Source organism: Melanostigma gelatinosum (genome assembly GCF_949748355.1).
Source record: "Melanostigma gelatinosum genome assembly, chromosome: 17".
NCBI lineage: Eukaryota > Metazoa > Chordata > Actinopteri > Perciformes > Zoarcidae > Melanostigma > Melanostigma gelatinosum.
The window spans coordinates 13,118,618-13,137,965 of NC_136650.1; the positions used below are offsets into that span (position 1 = coordinate 13,118,618).

Below are 19,348 nucleotides of genomic sequence, written 5' to 3' on the forward strand. Positions count from 1 at the left end.
ATGTGACCCAACCTGGAGTGAAGGGAGTGAAGTAAAAGCCTGCGTCTTTATACACATTCTAAATGGACATGTTGATGTGTAGATGCACCACTGGTCATGTAGCGAATCAACAAAAAGGCCATCATGATACAATGAATGAAATAACCAAGGTTTACTGTAAAAGGCTGTCTGCATTAGTAATTGCTCCAGAACTTTTAGAAAGAATAATGCATGCTCTGCTATATACACAGAATATCTGACTTTTCTCCCAACAGCCGGCCGAGTGTAATTTGTCTCATGGACACTGTGGAGAATCGGGAAAAGTGCAAGCACAGTGAGACAGAAAGAAAGAAACAGACCGCGTAAGTCTTCATCTATACTGTGCAATTGTTACTCATTCACATCCCAGATACAGTATCGCTGTTACACACCAGACAGTGGGGCAGACAACAAATAAATGTACAGCAGCCTAACAGGGCAGCCAGATTGCTTTTAATGGAAGCTAGGCTGGCTGCTTTTACTGCTGTTTTCCTGTCAGCATACATAAGTGAGACGGGAGATCTCACATTACTTAGACTGGACTGTGAAAATATTTGAGAGAGATAAATAGGCATAACCAGTGCTAATAAACATATGTGACATGGTGTATTGCTGCGTCACACAGTGTGTGTTTCTGTATGCGTTTCCAATGCCGGTGCAGCGGAGCTGGACTGTGGGAGAGTGCACCTCTGATTCAATCACCGCTGGATGACAAAGCAGCTGTCAGTTACACACAACAGAGGAGGCGGAGGGAGAGGAGAGGGTGACGAAGAAGACTGAGAGACGCAGAGAATCAGATGAAGCTGAGGTAGAATAGATGTGAAGACAGATGGTTGACGAATCAAAGAGAAAGAAAGAAGGATGCCATGAAAAGGGTCGAAAAGGAAATCAGAGAAAAGAAAGAGCAGGTGAGGGATGAAGTTGGACATGAAGTGAAAGAGTCCTGCATGGGGTCATGTCGCTTTACCTGTACCTGTACCTGTACCTGTACATGTACGTGAAAGTGCACGTGTATGTGCGGCGCCGGCCCTGGTCAATGAGGCTCTCACGACTGCTTTCAGGGAATTCAGGAATTGATCCCCCATCTGTGCACACGCTGCAGTTGCACAAACACGCAAACATAAAGAGAACACACACGCAGTCCAATTATTGAGCTCACGCTTGCAGTGACACCTTCCACAAGGACACACACAGGTAAACAAATAGACCTGCCTCAGCAAACGTGGCAAGAAAGCTCAATTAGAACATGGGGGGGGGGGGAAGAGGTGAGTAAGCGGAGGACGAGTGAGTATGTCGTGAGCAGAGAGAGGTGAGGGGGGGAGGAGAAAGGTGGAAACAGTAGAAAGATATTAATAGCGTTTCTCTCTCCTTAAATAGCGACTGCAGGTAAAATGTGCGCAGGTAGCTGCAGAGCACATCGCTGCACAGCTCAAAACAGGCCAGTCCCCCCCCCCCCTCCTCCTCCTCCTCCTCCTCCTCCTCCTCCTCCTCCTCCTTCTGGGACAGCAAACTTTTTCATGGCGGGAACAAAAACCCAACACACAAACAAATATCACATGAAAAGTGCTTTTTCACGAGGAAAGAAGCTGAGTGAGCGATTCAGGGGCTCTATTACTGGCGCATGCCCCAGGAAGAGAAAGAGGATGGGGGGGGGGGGGGGGGGAGAACCTGACATGAGACTAGCGCCACACACTTTCACACACTTTCACACACTTTCACACACTTTCACACTAATAATTTGCTTTATTACATAAACAGGCTCTTCACACGCCACAAAAGTGCCACACGCTCTCCATCGCAGGCACACTACTACTGTTCAGCCAGACGATCTCACACACACACACACACACACACACACACACACACACACATGTTCACACACTCACCAAAGAGCCACAGACTGCCACGCTGTTCCATTGTCTGCCTGCAGATGATGCATTTCAAACAGAGTGCCAATTAGACCGATACATTTTCCTTGCTGGAGAATGTCACTCCCAGTCACAGCAGCGTTGAAAGTATCTGCCATCCACACACACACACACACACACACACACACACACACACACACACACACACACACACACACACACACACACACACACACACACACACACACACACACACACACACACACACACACACACACTCAGTGCCAGCATACAGTCAGCCAATGTTACATCACATCATAATTGAGTCCTCTGTTCCCTGCTTTTGATTGATTGAAACTAATCCTTTAGTTGCATAAAACACCAGGTAAACAGAAGGGGCCTTCAGCTTGTTGAGTATTGGTTCCTGACCCTCGCACACTGGATATTGAAGGATTGAAGTGTCACACACAATGGATTAAGACTGCAGTGCTGCAAAACCAAGTTGCTGGAGTCTTTTAAGCAGCTGTGAGGATTTCTGTGATTCATTGGTGCCTTCAACCAGAACAAAGAAACGTTTCAGCGACTCTTTCCCAGAGAATGAGGCTTAATTACGCAAAACAATCGATGAATTCCAAGTGTTCCAATTTCCAATAACAGTCTCCTTTGGATCTGGCTGTTTACATAACTTCAACGCATTATTCCAAACGCAATCAATCCCAGCATGCACTGGGTAAAAGGGCGTGTACACCTGGACCAGTGGCCAGTCGATCTTAGACAGAAACCTTGGAAATCATGGAGTTTTGCAACTTTCTGAAACCCATAATCCAACAAGCACACACATCTCACACAGTAACTGGCAGGTGAGTGGAGATGTGACAATTAGGCAGTGTTTGAATTTTTCTCTCAGGAATTTCTTTTTTATCCACACAAACCATGGAAGACAGTGTGCATCCATATCTCATTGATATTTATTGCATTGAGGCTACAAAGAACAACACCGTGGCAACACTTACGAACGCACAGTCGCAGTAAACTCTGGTTGACGTGGATTTCAACAAAAAACACTGAGATATGTTTCGGAAAAACATCATCGGTGTGCTAAAAACATAAACGAAGTAAGGCAAGGCAAGTTTATTTGTATAGCACATTTCAACAACAAGGTAATTCAAAGTGCTTCACATAAAACCATTAAAAGCATCAAAACATAAGGCAAAAGAAAAGGAGATTTAAAAACAATTAAAGAAACAGTGTAAGAAATAAAATGCAGTAGTAAAATGCAGAAATGCAGGAAATTATATTAAATATATTAATTGAATGTGGTTCAATTAAAGGCAGCAGCAAACAGAAAGGTCTTCAATCTTGATTTAAAGGAGCTGAGGGTCTCAGCAGACCTGCAGCTTTCTGACGGATTTTTTACAGAGACCTGTAAACACACCGTTACAGTAGTCCAGTCTGCTGAAGATAAATGCGTGGACAAGTTTTTCCAAATCCAAATCAAGTAAACACCGGTCTCCTGCTTGATAGGCTTGTGTTTGTTTGGCCTTCTTGGTGGTTATCTTGGAGTGAAGAACGTCAAGTATCAAGAACAGCTTGTAAGAAAAAACGGATGTGCACTGCAAACTGGAGAAATGATCTTTCATTTGAAAAAAGGAATCTAGACTCAGCTCAACATGAGAGGAGTAGCAAATAATAAGTCAAATGTGTATTCAGAGGAGAGGAACGTGATTTGTGATTCTGTGCACACTTATATACCGCAATGTCATTTAGTAAAAAAGTACTACACCACAAACTACAGTCTCAGAAATGACAAGGAGTTCTTGTATCTCTTAAATCTGCATCATGAGTATTATGAACCCTCCTCTCATCATCAGCTGGATTTATGCATCATAATCAAGCAGCATTTCATAGCTTCTTGAAACACGAACCCTCCAAGTTTGTATCTGTGCAGAAGCTGCTTACACACACAAATAAATGTATGTTATAGATTCACGGAGCACACTCACCGTAAGGAGGAGTGTTCTTGTCTCTGGTGGTTTCCTGTGCCTCAGTGACATGACTCAAATATGTGATACAGATGGTTGGAGACTGAGGAAATCTCATATCCAACCAGTAAATGGGGCGAAATGAAAGTGTAACCACAGAGGAAGGATAAATCCACAATGTGCGGAAGGTTTCATGGGTGTGTGTGTGTGTCTAACGGGAACTGGATTCATAGTAATTACACACAATTTCTTGCTGATTGTTGCTGCTTTGACCTGGTGGGAGCATCAGATGGGGGCAGTTTATTCAGACAATTCAGCGTGAAATTGTCCACATAAATGATAGAAAATGTGTGTGATTACGGAAAGAGAGGCTGGGAAAATGAAACCCTTTGATTTAATTGCCCCTATATTGACATCAGTTGTCCACTAAGCTGGAAGAAATGGTCTCTATCGTAAAGACCTTATAATCAGGCGTAAGCAACGACCCGCGGACACACACACACACACACACACATCATCCCACCACAGCCCAACACAAATCAAACAGATGCACTCCATTGTTTCTGATGCTTCTTTTTTTTAAACTTCTGCTCTTTGCTACATATGGACTTGTCCTCAGTGAATTGTACTGTACGGAGCTGCCTCGCAGATGCGACCAGGGTGGAGGCGAAGTGCAGAGAGAGCTCTGACATTTAGCTGCAGGATTGTTTGCCCCAGCTAGCTAATTAGCACAGAGTCTTCAGACCTTTTAGTCGGTGTATGGGCCCACACTTCACACACCAGTGTGCTTGTATAGCGCTGACATTTCCCCATTGAACCAGTGAGTGAGCTCAACCTTCACACAGCTTGGATCAGCAGGGCTGGAGGTTGGGGACGGGTCTTTGTCGAGACCAAATAGGAAGCAGAGTGAACTCTTGGTTGTATCTGTATCAAAGTATTTTGCACTAATTGAAAAACTTAAACTTGAAGACATATCAGCAGACCCACCATGTGACTTGCCAAAGGTTTATTGGAAGTGGAACCCACCCCGATCCAAAACTCCATTACCCCTCCGCTCCTTGACCAGAGCCACACCTGAACTTCAAGCCCATCATCATTACTCTGCAGGTCTAATCTTGTTACCGTAGCAGCGGGGATCTCCAGTGATGGATTGCAGGGGGCCAGGGGCGTCTCTCGAGGAGTGAGAAACAACAAAGAGAAAGCGGTGACTGTAACATTTTAACTCGGGGTTAATGGGATTGGGATCACCAGTTTGAGGCAAGGGGTGTGAGAAAGTGGGCCGGGGTCACGCACAACCCTGGTGGTCAGCGGATCTCGAGGGGCTGACATGATTTACAGAGAAACAATGGTTGTGGTAATGTTAAGGCCACTGTTACCAATACTGAGGTTTGAGGGCATTTCATAAACGCTCTCTGGCCAACACATGTTAAAATGCCACACATGTTAAGGCCATTCTCAAAAGACCTTTGTTTGAGACAGTGGACAGTAAAGACCGACCGATAATGGATGTCAATATTAGAATTTGAAAGTGAATAAATATTTATCGGTGACAATGTTTAAAAATCACTGCAGTGCAACCGCTTTTTTAAACATATTTTTTTGCATTTGCTAGAGAACAGGTTCCGTAAAGTCATAAACGTCCAAATGGCACACGTCGCAGACCACAAGGCCAGTGAATATCTACTGATGTATTGGCCAGGCAGTTTAACATTCAGTCAAAAGATCCTCAGTGATCTGTGCCTTCATCGAACTGCTACACAAACATTAACTATTAACACCTAAACAGTCCGACTCTCTTGTGTTCACTGGAAAAATACTTTGCCGCTCTGTTGTTGGTAACCAATGCAACGACCCCATGACCCTAAAGCTGCAGCTCCTTCTTTGATGCTGAACCGTCAGTTGGTATGGGACAGATACGTAGTAGCTATAGGAGTGGTGTCTTCTGTGCCTCGTTATCTGTCCGTTGACGTTATCTCTGCTGTGATTACAGTCAAACACTGGTACCCAGGTCACGTCACATGGCGGGGCTGCACTGTGTTACTCCTCAGTCCGGCGTCTATGCTGCACGCTATCCCTCCCTGTCAGACCAACTGTTTGAGTGTCTGTCCCTGCGTGTCTTTGTGTAACTGTCAGTGTCTTTATGTTATGTGTATTTATAAGACAGAGTCCAGAGCCACGTGAGAAAGGCTTACTTCACCCACTACCCCTGAAAACACCTACAGCACAACCAGTTGTTTTCTCAAAAGCCCCGAATCTTTTAGGCTTTTAAAATACCTTCAGTCGTGTGTCATTTGTCCTCAGTCTCCCTGTGACTGGACCGGCAAACGAATGGAGCAAAAGTTATTTTACTTCACATTAAAATCGAAAAATATTGATTGAATGTTCTTCTATTGTCCTAATATTGAAATTCAGAGTATTGAAGACCACATTAGTCAAATAAATTGAATTGAATTGACTTGGAATTGGTGCGGATCCTTGATTTGCATTCGAGCAGTCCAGATTCTGATGAGATTTAGATTCAAACGAAGCACAATTGTCAGATAAACATTCATTCTGTGAACTCGACTCTAACACAGTATAAAAAACAAATAAGTTTCAAGATTAGAAATTCTGTGTACGCCAAATTCCTACCCTACCTATGTATGTTATGTAACTTACAGATAGTAACATCAGACCATTTTTGCACACATTTGTTGTGTTATGGTTTCAGAATGATGAAGACAGTTAAAGAACTATCGGATGCAAAGTAGGATGTCGGCTCTACAGGATGGCACGTATCGTGTTTTCCCCAAAAGATGTACAGATTTTTTTAGGCATACAATTATCAAGTGGCTTGAAAAAACTGCATGTCGTTGCCGTAAATGGGAAAATATCTTCCCCCGGACCTGAGCCCTGACTACTTACAACCTGTTGGCCAACACTAAGAGATGACGGTTGGCGAGCTGGTTTTATTCCTTGTACATTGCACAACATCTAAAACAGTGCGCAAAAGAGCACAGATTTAAAAAAATGTTGTCGGGTGAAGGGTACTGCTCCTGATGTACGGCTGCATCCGCTTACAGCTAACACGCAGCAATGTTTTTATCAAACGCAAACTGCACAACTATACCACTCTGTTAACCTTTGTTCACTGACTATATATAGCATATATATGAAGCAGGGTGAAGAGTATTCGTTAAGTTTACACTTTCTCTCCTCATAACGAGTCCTTACTTCGCGTTACTGAATTGGACACTCAAACATAACTCAGTGCCTACCACACGAGACTGGAGACGTCAACATGTGCTTTCAAGATACTGGTATCACAACAACTGATTAAGTGTGTGAGATTATGACTGAATTACACAGAGATAGTGTACCGTTGACCCATTTACTGCACTCAAATCACTGTTGTTACATTTTTTCCTGTCTTACACTCGCTTTTATATTCTCACCCGAACTTCTCTCCTTTCTCCTCCCTGTGTCCTCTCCTCCTCCTCCTCCTCCTCTTCCTTTCTTTAGCTTAAGCAGAGCCAGGATCAGAATGGACCACTTGTGGGCCTCTTAGACACACCCTCTTCCCTCTTTCACTCATTGCAGCCAATTATTTGACGAGCCAGGGAGAGGAAGGAGAGATAACACTCTTCTGAATTATTCATCCCTCTGCTGAATCTCCCCGTACCTCCAGACGTCTCAGATCTTCTTCCTGCTATTCTCTCCACTGTCCATCCAGTCTCTCACTTGACTCATTATTATAGACTACTTCCACACTAAAGGCCAGAGTCTGCTTTAAAAAGAACTCGTTTGTACAAAGTGTTCAACCACCTTTAAGAGCAAAAGTGTTTTCCAGGGTGGGCCGAAAAAAACGAAAGGCAAAGTTGTTCCAAAGTTTGTCCTATGCAGCCCCCAATTCCAGCATCTGTAATGCGGTTTAAGACACTATGCAAACATTGCCAAACAAAGCAAATTTTTGCAGGAAGCCAACTTGCTGTCACCAACTCTGTGATCAGTCATCTAAGTGTCATTGCGATGTGTTCATGGCCCACACACACACACAGCTTCCATTCACGTGATAGGTATCATGAAGTACTCTATCAGCATCTGTATCTCTTTGAAGGTACTGGTATTGGCACCATCATTTTTGAAACGATACTTAGCCCGAATCATTACACTCCTACTTGATTGTACAGTGACAGAAAGTCTTCTTTACTGCTTCTTTCAGTTTTTTTGGCCTTGTCTAATGTGCACTCTGGGACACGGGACGTTGTTCGGACGTCACGGGACACCACAAGGTCTGGCAGCCGGGGGGCTAGAATGATTGATTGAGCGGTGATATTACGTAAGCAAATAGAGAAAGAGAGAGAGAGTGTTAAGAAGAGACAGAGGAAGAGAGAGGGGGAAAAGACATACAGTATTAAGGTAGTAGATGTATCGGTAGAAATAGGAGGAAGGGGGGTGAAGACAAAAGTAGCAATGAGCACATGGAGTGAGTATCAGTCAGACACAGATAGAGATAATGAAGATGGTGGACAAGAGACAGAAAGAAGTGGTTGAATAATGTATTGGACAGACGAGGGGGACAGTGAGACGAGGAGAGCCAGAATGGAAAAGAGCAAGAGATGAGGTATCGTCTGTGAGGTCTCATCACACACTTGCTGACATTGCTTTAATCTCGGGGCCAAGAGAAGACTACAGGGCCCACCGAGACACACACACACACACACACACACACACACACACACACACACACACACACACTTACTGTCACAGGGTGAACATGGTTGCCGGCATGTGGGAACAGATTTACTGTGTGTTTGTGTGAATGGAGCAGCGTTAGCAGCTGTTTTATTTTTGCAAAGGGAGTAAAAAAAGAAACAATCTAAAAGTCAGGCAGAACTCCTGCATGACATCATAACATACAAAAATGAGGACAGTTTGATGTGGCAGGTTTATGTTTATATTTGTATTTCATACTTGGCTGAAATAAATTTTGTATTTTCAATAAAAAAACATGTTTTGACATCGACTGAAACCTTTTCATCAGCAATATCTGTTGTAAAAGGGGAGTGTATTAGTGAGATGTGAGGCCAGAGCAGATGTAGGGGACATGGGGGGCAGGATGACTTTTGGACAAAGTGTCTCCCCCTCCTCCACTCCTTATAGTGAAGCCTGTTAACTTCATGTCGTGAGCAACCAGGATCAAGATGAAGAGAACAAATAAAGGTAGAGGAACAGAAGGAGAAAGAAGAACCAGAAGGAAAGACAAGGTACAAAACAGAGGAACAGATGAAGCTAAGAGACGTTCTGATGTAAATATACGGAGGAAACGGATCAGAGAAGCAGATTACAGCAAAAGGAACTGAAAAGTAACCGTCACACAGGAAGGGAGGAAATGAAACCGACTCAAGAAAAGCAATGGTGCGCATAAGGCCTTCAGAGGAGGAGGAGGAGGAGGAGGAGGAGGAGGAGGAGGAGGAAGAGGAGGAGGAGGAGGAGGAGGAGGAAGAGGAGGAGGAGGGGGGGACAGAGCGCAGACAAAAACAATCTCAAAGCGAGAGTAATTATGGCTCCGTCGTCAACATTTGATTATTGCTTATGCTCTGCCCACGATGCAACTGGCCAGGCATTTACACACACACACACACACACACACAATCTCCATAAACCTACACATGCATTAATGCACACACATTTTGCAAATGTGCGCACGCCAATCAAGACCTTACCTGACAGCATGCACACTCAGCCACATGAGCAATGACATACAGACACACACACACACACGTATATGTACACACACATTGCAAAGCGCTTTCTGCAGTCGAGGCAGACCTTATTAATACGATCCCACATTGTGATTTTGTTTGAGCGCCGTCTCCATGGTGCCGCTTCCTCACATGTTTATAGTGACTGCCGTTATAAATTAAAATGATCTTAACAACACTCAAGATGGGCCTTGCATGCTGGTGCAGCCAGGCAGGGACAACAGGAGAAAGACACAGAGACCGAGGCTGTCCCAGGATCTAGAGAGACAAGAGACAGAGACAGACAACAAGCAGAAAGAGCAGGAAGAGAACCGGCAGAGAGAAAGAAAGAACAAGGTTTGCTCCAAACTGCAAGTAAGATGTAAAGCAGCTCTGGACAAAGGGATGTTGAAAAACCTGAGGATGCAATCAGGCAATACAAATCAGGTATGCCTGCAGTCATGCAGCCTCCTCATCCTGAAAACTATACGCAGAGCACTCACGTGCCGGATGGGGTAAAGTTACAAACACTGGGACAGAGAATAAAATCCAACACCAGAAAAATAACACGCCCAAGAGACGCAGTGTGATGTACAGAGGTTGTTTGGACCTAAACACGTCAGAGACACTGGCCAGCCTCTGCAGAGACGTGCACTTTTATATAGCTTTCAAGCTTATATATCATACATTTTACAACAGCTTAAATATATAAAACAAACTGGGGCCGATCGATGTAACCGTATACATATACCAGGGGACCATATTAATGTGTCTGCTGTCAGAGATTTTGCCATAACACGAATCCCAAAGCTCTCCATTTAGCGCGTCTCGGTATATTCGGGTGGGCAGATCGATGAGCAGGACTAATTGATGACATTGTAGGATTTTTCACATTTTTGCATCAATGTAATGAAGTACATTGTATTTGTCAGGTACTTTATTCGCTGGTCTGGCTCAAAGCAGACGGACAATTTCTCAATTGATTTTCCATAAAGTCAACAATACCACAATATATATCATGGAGAAGATATGAAATAACACACATCCTGGTCCAGGATTTTATCCATATTGCTTATATCACTCCTGACAAAAAATGTTTTGCATTACAACTTTCTGAAACGTGATCTTGTCTCTCGAGGCTTTTGAACATATTTCGATTTCTATCAGCTTCCTGCATCAGTAGCTCAACTTGTCACCTTTCGATTCATCGTCATCATATCCTTTAATGCCTCAGAGTCATTGTCATGTAGACCGGTGAATGAGACAAGAAGAAGCGGGCTTTCCCACCGATGTATCAACTAACATGGGAATTCCTTATCAGCACCTACAGTTAGTTTCCACATTATTCAGCATCTGCTTATAATCGGCGGTGTGCAGGTGCAGACTTCCATTAGGGTCAGGTCCTAAGTGTGCTGCTGGAAGATGATGGCATCATCATCTTTCTCATAATTTTGCGTGGATACTGCCGGGGATGTTTACTGTGCAGATGGTGACAGTGTGCCCTTTACAGTTCTCTGGAATTATAGGATTAAATAGAGGAGCGTTTACAGAGGGTGATGTTAAGTAGTAGCCTTCCAATGGCTTGTGACACAATACATTTCCAGTCACAAGGTAGCCAGACTTTACTGGCAGGGCCGTCTGTCGTCGCCCAAGTCCTAATTCTCTTGTTTTCCCTAACAGCTGGGCTGCAGGGTTTCGACAGTCCACTGTAGCATTGATTTGAAGCAGGGCAGTGTGAGAACCCAAAGGGCAGCGCAAGTAAAGTGTTTCAAGAGAAAGCTCACAGGTCAGAGAGGTGTCTGATGAAATGTTGCAGTTAGAAAATAGAGGGAAGGTAATGTTGATCAATCGAAAGAAATCAGGATGGAAGGTGTGCAGTGAAATCTCGTCTGACGATGTCTCGCTTTTGCACCGTTATGTCGCAAACGCACTGATTTTGGACAGAAAGTGAAGAAAATCTATGCCTAAAAAAACTCAATAAATTAGCAGATGAGTGAGGATACTGACATACTGTTTACTCTTTTCTGCCATTTTTACAACTTTGGAGTGAATAAATGGAGCCTGTTGTTTAGTTTCGTCTCTCTTTTGAGAGCTGGTAACATGTTTTAACATTAATGATGTGAAAAGATTTTTTTGCATGTGTATTTGTATCCCTGTGTGGAAATCTGGTTTCAACCCGTTTCATTCATTTCTGTTAAAAAATGTATGAATTAGAAGCAACATTTCTGAAAACAGGTTCTGACATTTTGCTGTTGTGAGAACTTGTGTCACAGAAACAAATCATCCCAACCACATGCAACGTATTGCAGCACAAATGTTTGCAGTAGTTGTTTATTTGTATCCTAAAACTGAAGTTATCCCACCTCCTCAGCATCACTGTGTACACGGAAATGTGTCAGCAGCTAAGAGGAACGTGTAGTTTCAACACTATGGTCTCCTGAGAACACGCTGGGGATACACTGGCAAACATCCCAAAGGATGTACTATAATCCCCCACCAACGGTATTTTGTTTAAATGAATGACTGCTACATGAAAATGACACAACAATTTGTCAGTATTTGCAGCTGCTGTTGTGAATCTACTTGAGCAGAATCGCCACCTCTGCATAAATCGCAGATGCTATATGTTGCAGAGAGAGAGAGAGCGAGATGTAATAATGAGATATACAGTACAAGGGAGCTGGAAGACTGCTTCTGGATTTTTCTGGTAGTGAAAGTAGATCTGATGTTTAGAGGGTCTTGCCTAGTCAAAATAAACTCTTGGCATTTCCCTTTGACCCTCACGAGCACATGCCACAGTATTCCTGGCCCGCTTCAGCGACAATAACATTATATAAACACAGATTACTGCAGAGTAGATGGTGTCAACACCGCTGCTGATCGCCCATCTGCAGGAGAATGAAACAAGGCCATTGTCTGTGGCTCAGGGTCTCTGCTGAGTGTGTTTTTTTTTACATGTTTCACCTTCAGCCTTTTATATTTGTTCTGCACTGTCAAGTAAATAAACAACATCATGATAATGCTGTGTGTGTGTGTGTGTGTGTGTGTGCGTGCGTGCGTGCGTGCGTGCGTGCGTGCGTGTGTGTGTGTGCGTGTCCTTTTCCTGTCTGAACGTGAGCAAAGAGAACAGGACTGGATATTGGGGGGAAACCTGATGCCTGATCGGCCGTCCCAGGACAGACAGTCCCCTCTCCAGGGAGACATATTTTGCCCCGAAAGGAGAAATTAATACACCAACTAACCTCGACTCTCCTCTCTGTCCATCTTACTCCTATTCCCATCTCCTAACCTTCTCCCTCATGCACACATGAATCACTTGCCGTGTTAGAAGCCCTTCCCTCCTTTGCGGGACGACGAGGCCATCAACACCTCCGAAACAGATGTTTTCTTTACCGTTTCTGGACATTCCGCACGCTCCTGACATATCCTCCCACATTTTTCTCTCCCCGTTGCCTTTAAAGAGACTACCTTTCAATCCCCATTTGCAAACATCTGCCCTGCTGCAGTGCCCTTGAGCAAGACACTGGATCCCTTCCGGCTTCGGGGCTGCTGTTGCGGTAGGGCACAAGCGGAAAGAGAATTTTCCGACAGGGATCGATAGAGTATCGCATTATCATGTTTATCATTCATGCTTAGCAAAATCAAGCTCCCTCCTACTCCTTCCTCCTTCTTCTGTTTGTCCTCTGTGTCACACTTTGGTGTTGGCAGGAAGCAAGCCACTCGATGGAAAAATAAAGCCACAGCAGGGCGGGCAAGTTAAAGCTGACGTCAGCACACGTGACATGATATGAGACATTCAGCTGGACTGTGACAATCACACAGGCCGGGTGTGAACGTGGGGGAAAGACCCCAAGACGTTCACCTTTTAATGAAACATCTTTTATCTTTTATACATTTTATTATGTCCCTGATGAACTGTTGTCCTCACAGGAAGCAGCAGCACCAAGACATCAACACATCTTGACTCAAAAACGACCTTGTGTCTGTATCCAAAATGATGTCTTTAAACAAACAAAATCATCTTCTCACTCTGGACTTAATCTCCTTATCAGCTCGACTCGACGTCGGTTCCTCCTTCAGTCAAATCAAAGGCCAAAGATGCTCTCTTGAAGAAGAATTAGCAGGGTACTGCACGACCGGTGTGTCCCTAAGACTCTAAATACTTTACTAACTTATGCATGTGACCATTATTACCTATGTATCCATTTTTTATGTTTTAATTCTCCACATTTTCAAGGCATAGCTGATCTTACCTCTCTCACACACACACACGCACACACACACACACACACACACACACACACACACACACACACACACACACACACACACACACAGCCCTTTTAAGAAAAGACATGAGCAGCCAATCAGGACTGAGAGTAAGAGAGGGAAAGAGAGTGGCAGTGAGGGAGGGGAAGTCAATTAAACAAATGAGAGATTATATTCCCACTCAGGAGGAGAGAGAGAGCGAGAGAGAGAGAGCAAAGGCATTTGTGCCACAAAGGATTCTTAATGGAGCAGAATTTACACAACCTGCTGAGGTGAACCGATTAAAAAAAAGCAGCCGCGGTAATTGAACAACAAGCATCGAATCTGCAGTCCTGAGCAGGTTAAAACCCCCGCACAATGTGCCGAGTGGCTTCCACCCTTCACCGTTTCATGGTGCCACCTCCCGCTCCACTCTTCCCTCTTAGTCATCAATAAAAACACATTCATGCGCTGACTGAAAAGGCAAACAAACAACAAAACAAAAAAGCTATTTTCGGACGCTACTTAGATCATCAATAATTAAAAAACTTCAACACCAAAATGCGTCAGTGGTTTTCGGAGGATGCCAAAAGCGAGGGATTTCAGTGGGCTTTGTGTCGCGTGGTTGAAATCCTGGACAAGCAGACCAGACTGTTTGCATGACCGAGGTGAGAAAGTAGATGAGCTGACTTAGACCGGGTTCAGAGGGTTCAGAGGGAGGGAACACTGCAAGGATAGAGGGAACGCATTCACCTTTTATGTAAAGCTTGCAAGCTGCATTCTGTGTGCAGCACCGTGAGCACAGAGGATGCGTGAAGAATGAACCATGGGCCACATACAGTAGATATTTCAACCAGTATTTTCGGTATGATCACTCAAACCATCAGTGGAAAGGTTACGGGGAGCATTAGGCTGCGAGTCCTGTTGTGGGTATCTCCCTCCACATCTATAAATAATGTGGCTTTAGGCTCAAGCTCTCATGAACAGAACCCATCACTGGTGCTCGTGCCCTACAAGGTTAATGTGAAGGGATTCCCACACGTCATGGAGACAGAAGGCTTCATCTGGCAAAGATTCATGAGAAGTTTACTCTGTGAAGCTACTGTTCAGATCAAAGGGACGGAGGGGGAAAAAAAAGAAGTTGCTTCCCTGTCAGATTAATGATAATTTCTTTACAGGCATAAACAACGCGTTATTAAACGCTGCAAGAAGATTTGTACGCATTAAAGTGGTCTCTCTTTCATTCAATTACTGCAGAGTGATGTGTATTTGTGTAAGTTTACAACCACATGTGCAGCTTGTAAGAAAGACACCTTAAAGTGGTTTAGTGTTGGAGTTGCCAGAGACAAATTTAAAAGAGAATGAGCAAAACCGAAGCAGCGGAGGCTGAAGATATCCTCACTCCTTGTCCCTGGTTTGGGTAAAGCTCCATGAACACTCGATGCTACGCTTTCTGCACCTTTATTTTGTAACGCAGGTTTCCTTAGAAAAACATCAGAATTAACCATTTCAGCACATCATCAAAACGCCGTGTGTTTACGTCCAAGCGGCAAAAGCCCTCGAAAGCACTAGTTGCCTCAAAAACTCAATTAAACTGGCAGGAGGGTCAGAACAGAGCTCCTCATAAAACAACGACTTGTGAAGACATTTCTCTCCACCGCACTAATACTGACGCCCGAGGCCAAGTTTAAAAACTCTAAATAATACATGACCGGTATATTTTCACCCTCCTTAGAACCATCAATCACTCTGGCTGATCAGTGCTGGGTCTTCATTTTCCTTTCCGCTCACATGCACTATTACTGAATATTTCAGGCTGGGGGTACTAAGATGGAGTGTGACAGCTAAGATCAAGACATGACATGGCTTGTTGGGTTTCCACAGTACGAGCATTAGTTGGCACAATGCAGTGGGACCTGGTTGGGGACTGCTAGTCTGGCACACTGGAGTTCCACGGCCCCAAAGGACCTGCTGCTGGGATGAATTATTACGGGCAAAAACATGTGACGGTCTATATGTGGCACTGCCAATGGTGGAAATGGGTTAGAGTTTAGAGGTGAGGGGAAACACTGAAACCGATCCCCTCTGAATGTAGTCGCTCATCTGCCAAGCTCATAGGGAAGGTTTGGGAAGTTTTACGAGCAGGTGTAAGAAAAAGAAGCGATTCAAAGCTGACAAAAGAGTTTTCCTGTCAGTGCCCGAAGGGACCATAACGAGACACTTAAGATTTAACGCACCATTTGAACCAGCGCCTCGGCAAACGCAAGAACCTGCACTGTCGTCTCAGCAACGGATCGGGTTGGTGAAAGGAGGAATTCGTATTCACAGAGGTTTCCAGGAACACTATTGTCTCTTTTAACAAGTTACCGCAACCTTAGAATTCCTCCATCCCTTTCTTTCTCCGTTTTTTAGTTGAGTCTGTTCATCTAATTAATGCCAAGTTTGCCAGAAAGGAGGGGAGAGGAGAGGAAATGAGAGGAGCGGAGAAACAGAATTAGCATACAGTTATTACACTTGTTGAACAAGTTGTTTGAAGAAGTGTCTCTTCCACAGCAGCCAGTTGGAATACAGATGTAAAACTGTTTACAATAGTGCAACCTGAGCCGTTTAGAGGGCAGGATGTTAAAGTGACGCAAGGTCTTTATCGCGAGAGGAAATCTGTCTCTGTGAGGATGCATCTTGTGTGCAGCTGTGACCGAAAACAAGGAGGGCTGAGGAGTGTGGTGGGACCTGAGTGGGTGCCCGTGGGGAGACGTTACAGTGGAGAGCTACTTCACCCCTTTCCCCATTCCCGCTCCAACACACACCTGTGACGAGAGGCTCTCTGGAGGCAACGCATCTGTTTCAGCGTCCCCCATTACAATGCAGGACTAATTAAAGGCTCGGTGGAAGTTAGCAAAGCGCCCTACACACAGCAGTGTACGGCTTAATTCCAATTACAAGAGATCAACGCCGCCTTAATTGAGCTTCACGGTACAATTCATTTGCCCCGCACATGGTACAGGTCTCAGCACGGCGAGCGCCTCACATGTCATGAATCAAAACAAGTGCACAGCTCAGGATGATGCCGTATCATGGGAATGATGCACTCTGCTCGACATATTGTGCACTCGACACACATCACGTCAAAGCGGAAAGGATTTTAGTCGCAGGTACATTTTGCAATCTGTTAAGACGGCAACATGAAACAGGACATCACAGAGCCAGCGGCTCGCTTCCAGAGTCAGTCCAGCTCCGTCTTTGAGGCCGTGGCATCTGAAACATGATCTGGGCACCTCAGAGGGGCCTGCCCTGCCTCTCTGACAGAGAAATAACAATAACGGCATGGCTGCTATCCACTCTGACACCCAGTAACATCAGGGAGAATGTCACTCGCAACGAGCCTGCCAAGGCCATGGCCCTTACTGAGAAACACAAAGACACAACAGCATGTTACTTCTGTTGTGAGTGCAGAGACATGTTTGCAGTCCCGTGGGAAGGGAAAAGGCAGAAACAAATAGAGAGAAGTGAATATGGCCAACGTTATATGACGAGAACACGTATGAGAGCTGTTCTGCAGTGGGCTTTCCCCGTTATAAACACATGATGGCATTTTGGCAGGAAGACTGCGGCTCTTTTCTAAACAATGACGGTGAAAGCACGACCCGGTCCAAAAGAGCTCCCACACACAATGTTCTGTCCACTATATGTGCCAGGAGCAACTGGAGGACAGCTGTCCTGGGCTTCACTTGAAAAGACAGCGACATACACAGACACTCTTAGAAAACTGGAAATAATCACGGAGGGAACTTTGGCTTTTTTCAACACTGCCAAGTGTTTCGATAAAGTCATAAAAGAGGTTACATTTAAATCTGACATCATTCAGCACAGTTTGGTTTGGACAAATACGTGCTGCATGTTATTCCTGGGCTGTTGGGAACAGCCACCCGTGAGCTCGTACGTTTCCAGTGTTTACATGTTGTGTACATTATAGAGCATATGGCAGACGGGTACTTTGAATGGTAAATGGACTGTACTTGTTTTGTGGTTTTCTAGGCTTCCGACCACTCAAAGCGCTTTAACACTATATGTCATTCACACCCGTTCATTCACTGATGGCAGGGGCTACCGTGCAAGGTGCCACCTGCCCATCAGGACCAACTAACACTCGAACCCATTCATACACAGCTACGGGAGCAACTTGGGGTTAAGCGTCAGCGACAGAATACTTTCTACAGTTGCTTCAGTTTGAGCTCCATGTTTAGTGCAAGATTATTCTTCATATGGTTAAAAAGCCGCCATGTAATGATTCCTTCAGAATGAATTCAAGTGTTGTTTTTTACCAAGACATTATTTACTTCACTTGTTCATAAAAATGCTGCAACAAAAAAGTTCAGTCTCAATAAAGTTTTTAACCACACTTCGAGTGAGAACACTGTCATTTTTCACTTTCAATTTCAGTTCATCCAGAGTCCTCCTGATGATTTAATCAGACACAGAGGAGGGGAATTAAACAGGAGACCCCGTGTTGTGATGATGAACGACATGTAACTGTGCTAACTGCAGAATAAGCAACTCTGCCTGGTTAATTGGTAAATACATCAAATGACTGCTGGCGTACGCTGATCAAAACACATGATTGGAAACTCGTGCAATGTCGCCTATCTCGCAGCACGTGGCTTCGCTCACTGACTTTATTCATCTTTATGAAGTTTTTAGCTGATAAAAAGCCAAATGTTGAGTTTGACACACGCTTCATTTGGGCACTCGCCACAATAAAAACAAACGATGACGATGATGGAACACTTACATGAACGCATGGTAGATGAAAGCCCATCCTCTTGGTCTTTCCAGCACGTTGTACATGCAGTTTTGAAACTTTCTGAAGCGTTTGTTTGAAGGGGGGGTGTTGGCCCGGAGTCCAGGCCGCCCGGGCAGCGGGGTGCCCAGCAGACCCGTGCGGTGAGACGCGTGCCCGCGCTCCGGGCTGGACGGTTCGCTTCTCTCCGTGTGAACAGCGGCCAGAGCCACAAACTCTACCCGCCTGTCGTCGTTCGAAGCCGGGGGCACGAACATTCTGATGCCGCCGTTCTTTGACGGACTTTCTAACATCCTCAGCTTGGCACGATTAAACTATCCGGTAGGATTTGACACGTTTCACTGGATCATCCGCAGGAGCGCAGAGCAAAGTTTTGACCAAGTCATAGTCCGGTTTGTCTTTCCTATAAAGTGGACTAAAACTACTCTGCTGGTCAAAACACATGAGTGAACACCATCCCCTGTTGTCTCGGTTTAATTACTTCAGATGTAAAAGTTATCTGTAAATCAAGTCGCGGTTGCAAAAGAACAGATGCATATGACTTAAATAAGTGCGTCGCACTGAAACGTGACCTTCAGCGACCATTGTTAAGAGCCAAATGTGAGAGGGAATCAGCGGGGTGCAGACGAGTGATTACGCATAACTCCGAGAACAGAGTGAAAGACCCGTCACCCCTTTGCAGAAGTAGCCCAAACTGAACCCAATCAAGGA

The 19,348-nt window shown here is 44.7% G+C and overlaps 1 protein-coding gene across 1 annotated transcript in view; it reads right to left on the reverse strand.

Moving 5' to 3' along the window:
- The window catches only part of kcnq4 (potassium voltage-gated channel subfamily Q member 4), a gene marked incomplete at its 5' end in the record, with an annotated part of 38,619 nt that extends 19,689 nt beyond the window's left edge, over window positions 1-18,930 (reverse strand). Inside the window, one exon of the mRNA XM_079287882.1 lies at window positions 18,629-18,930. Within this exon, the coding sequence (XP_079144008.1) occupies window positions 18,629-18,930 (302 nt within the window). The remainder of the gene's footprint in view (window positions 1-18,628) is intronic.
- Window positions 18,931-19,348: the final 418 nt, after the last annotated feature.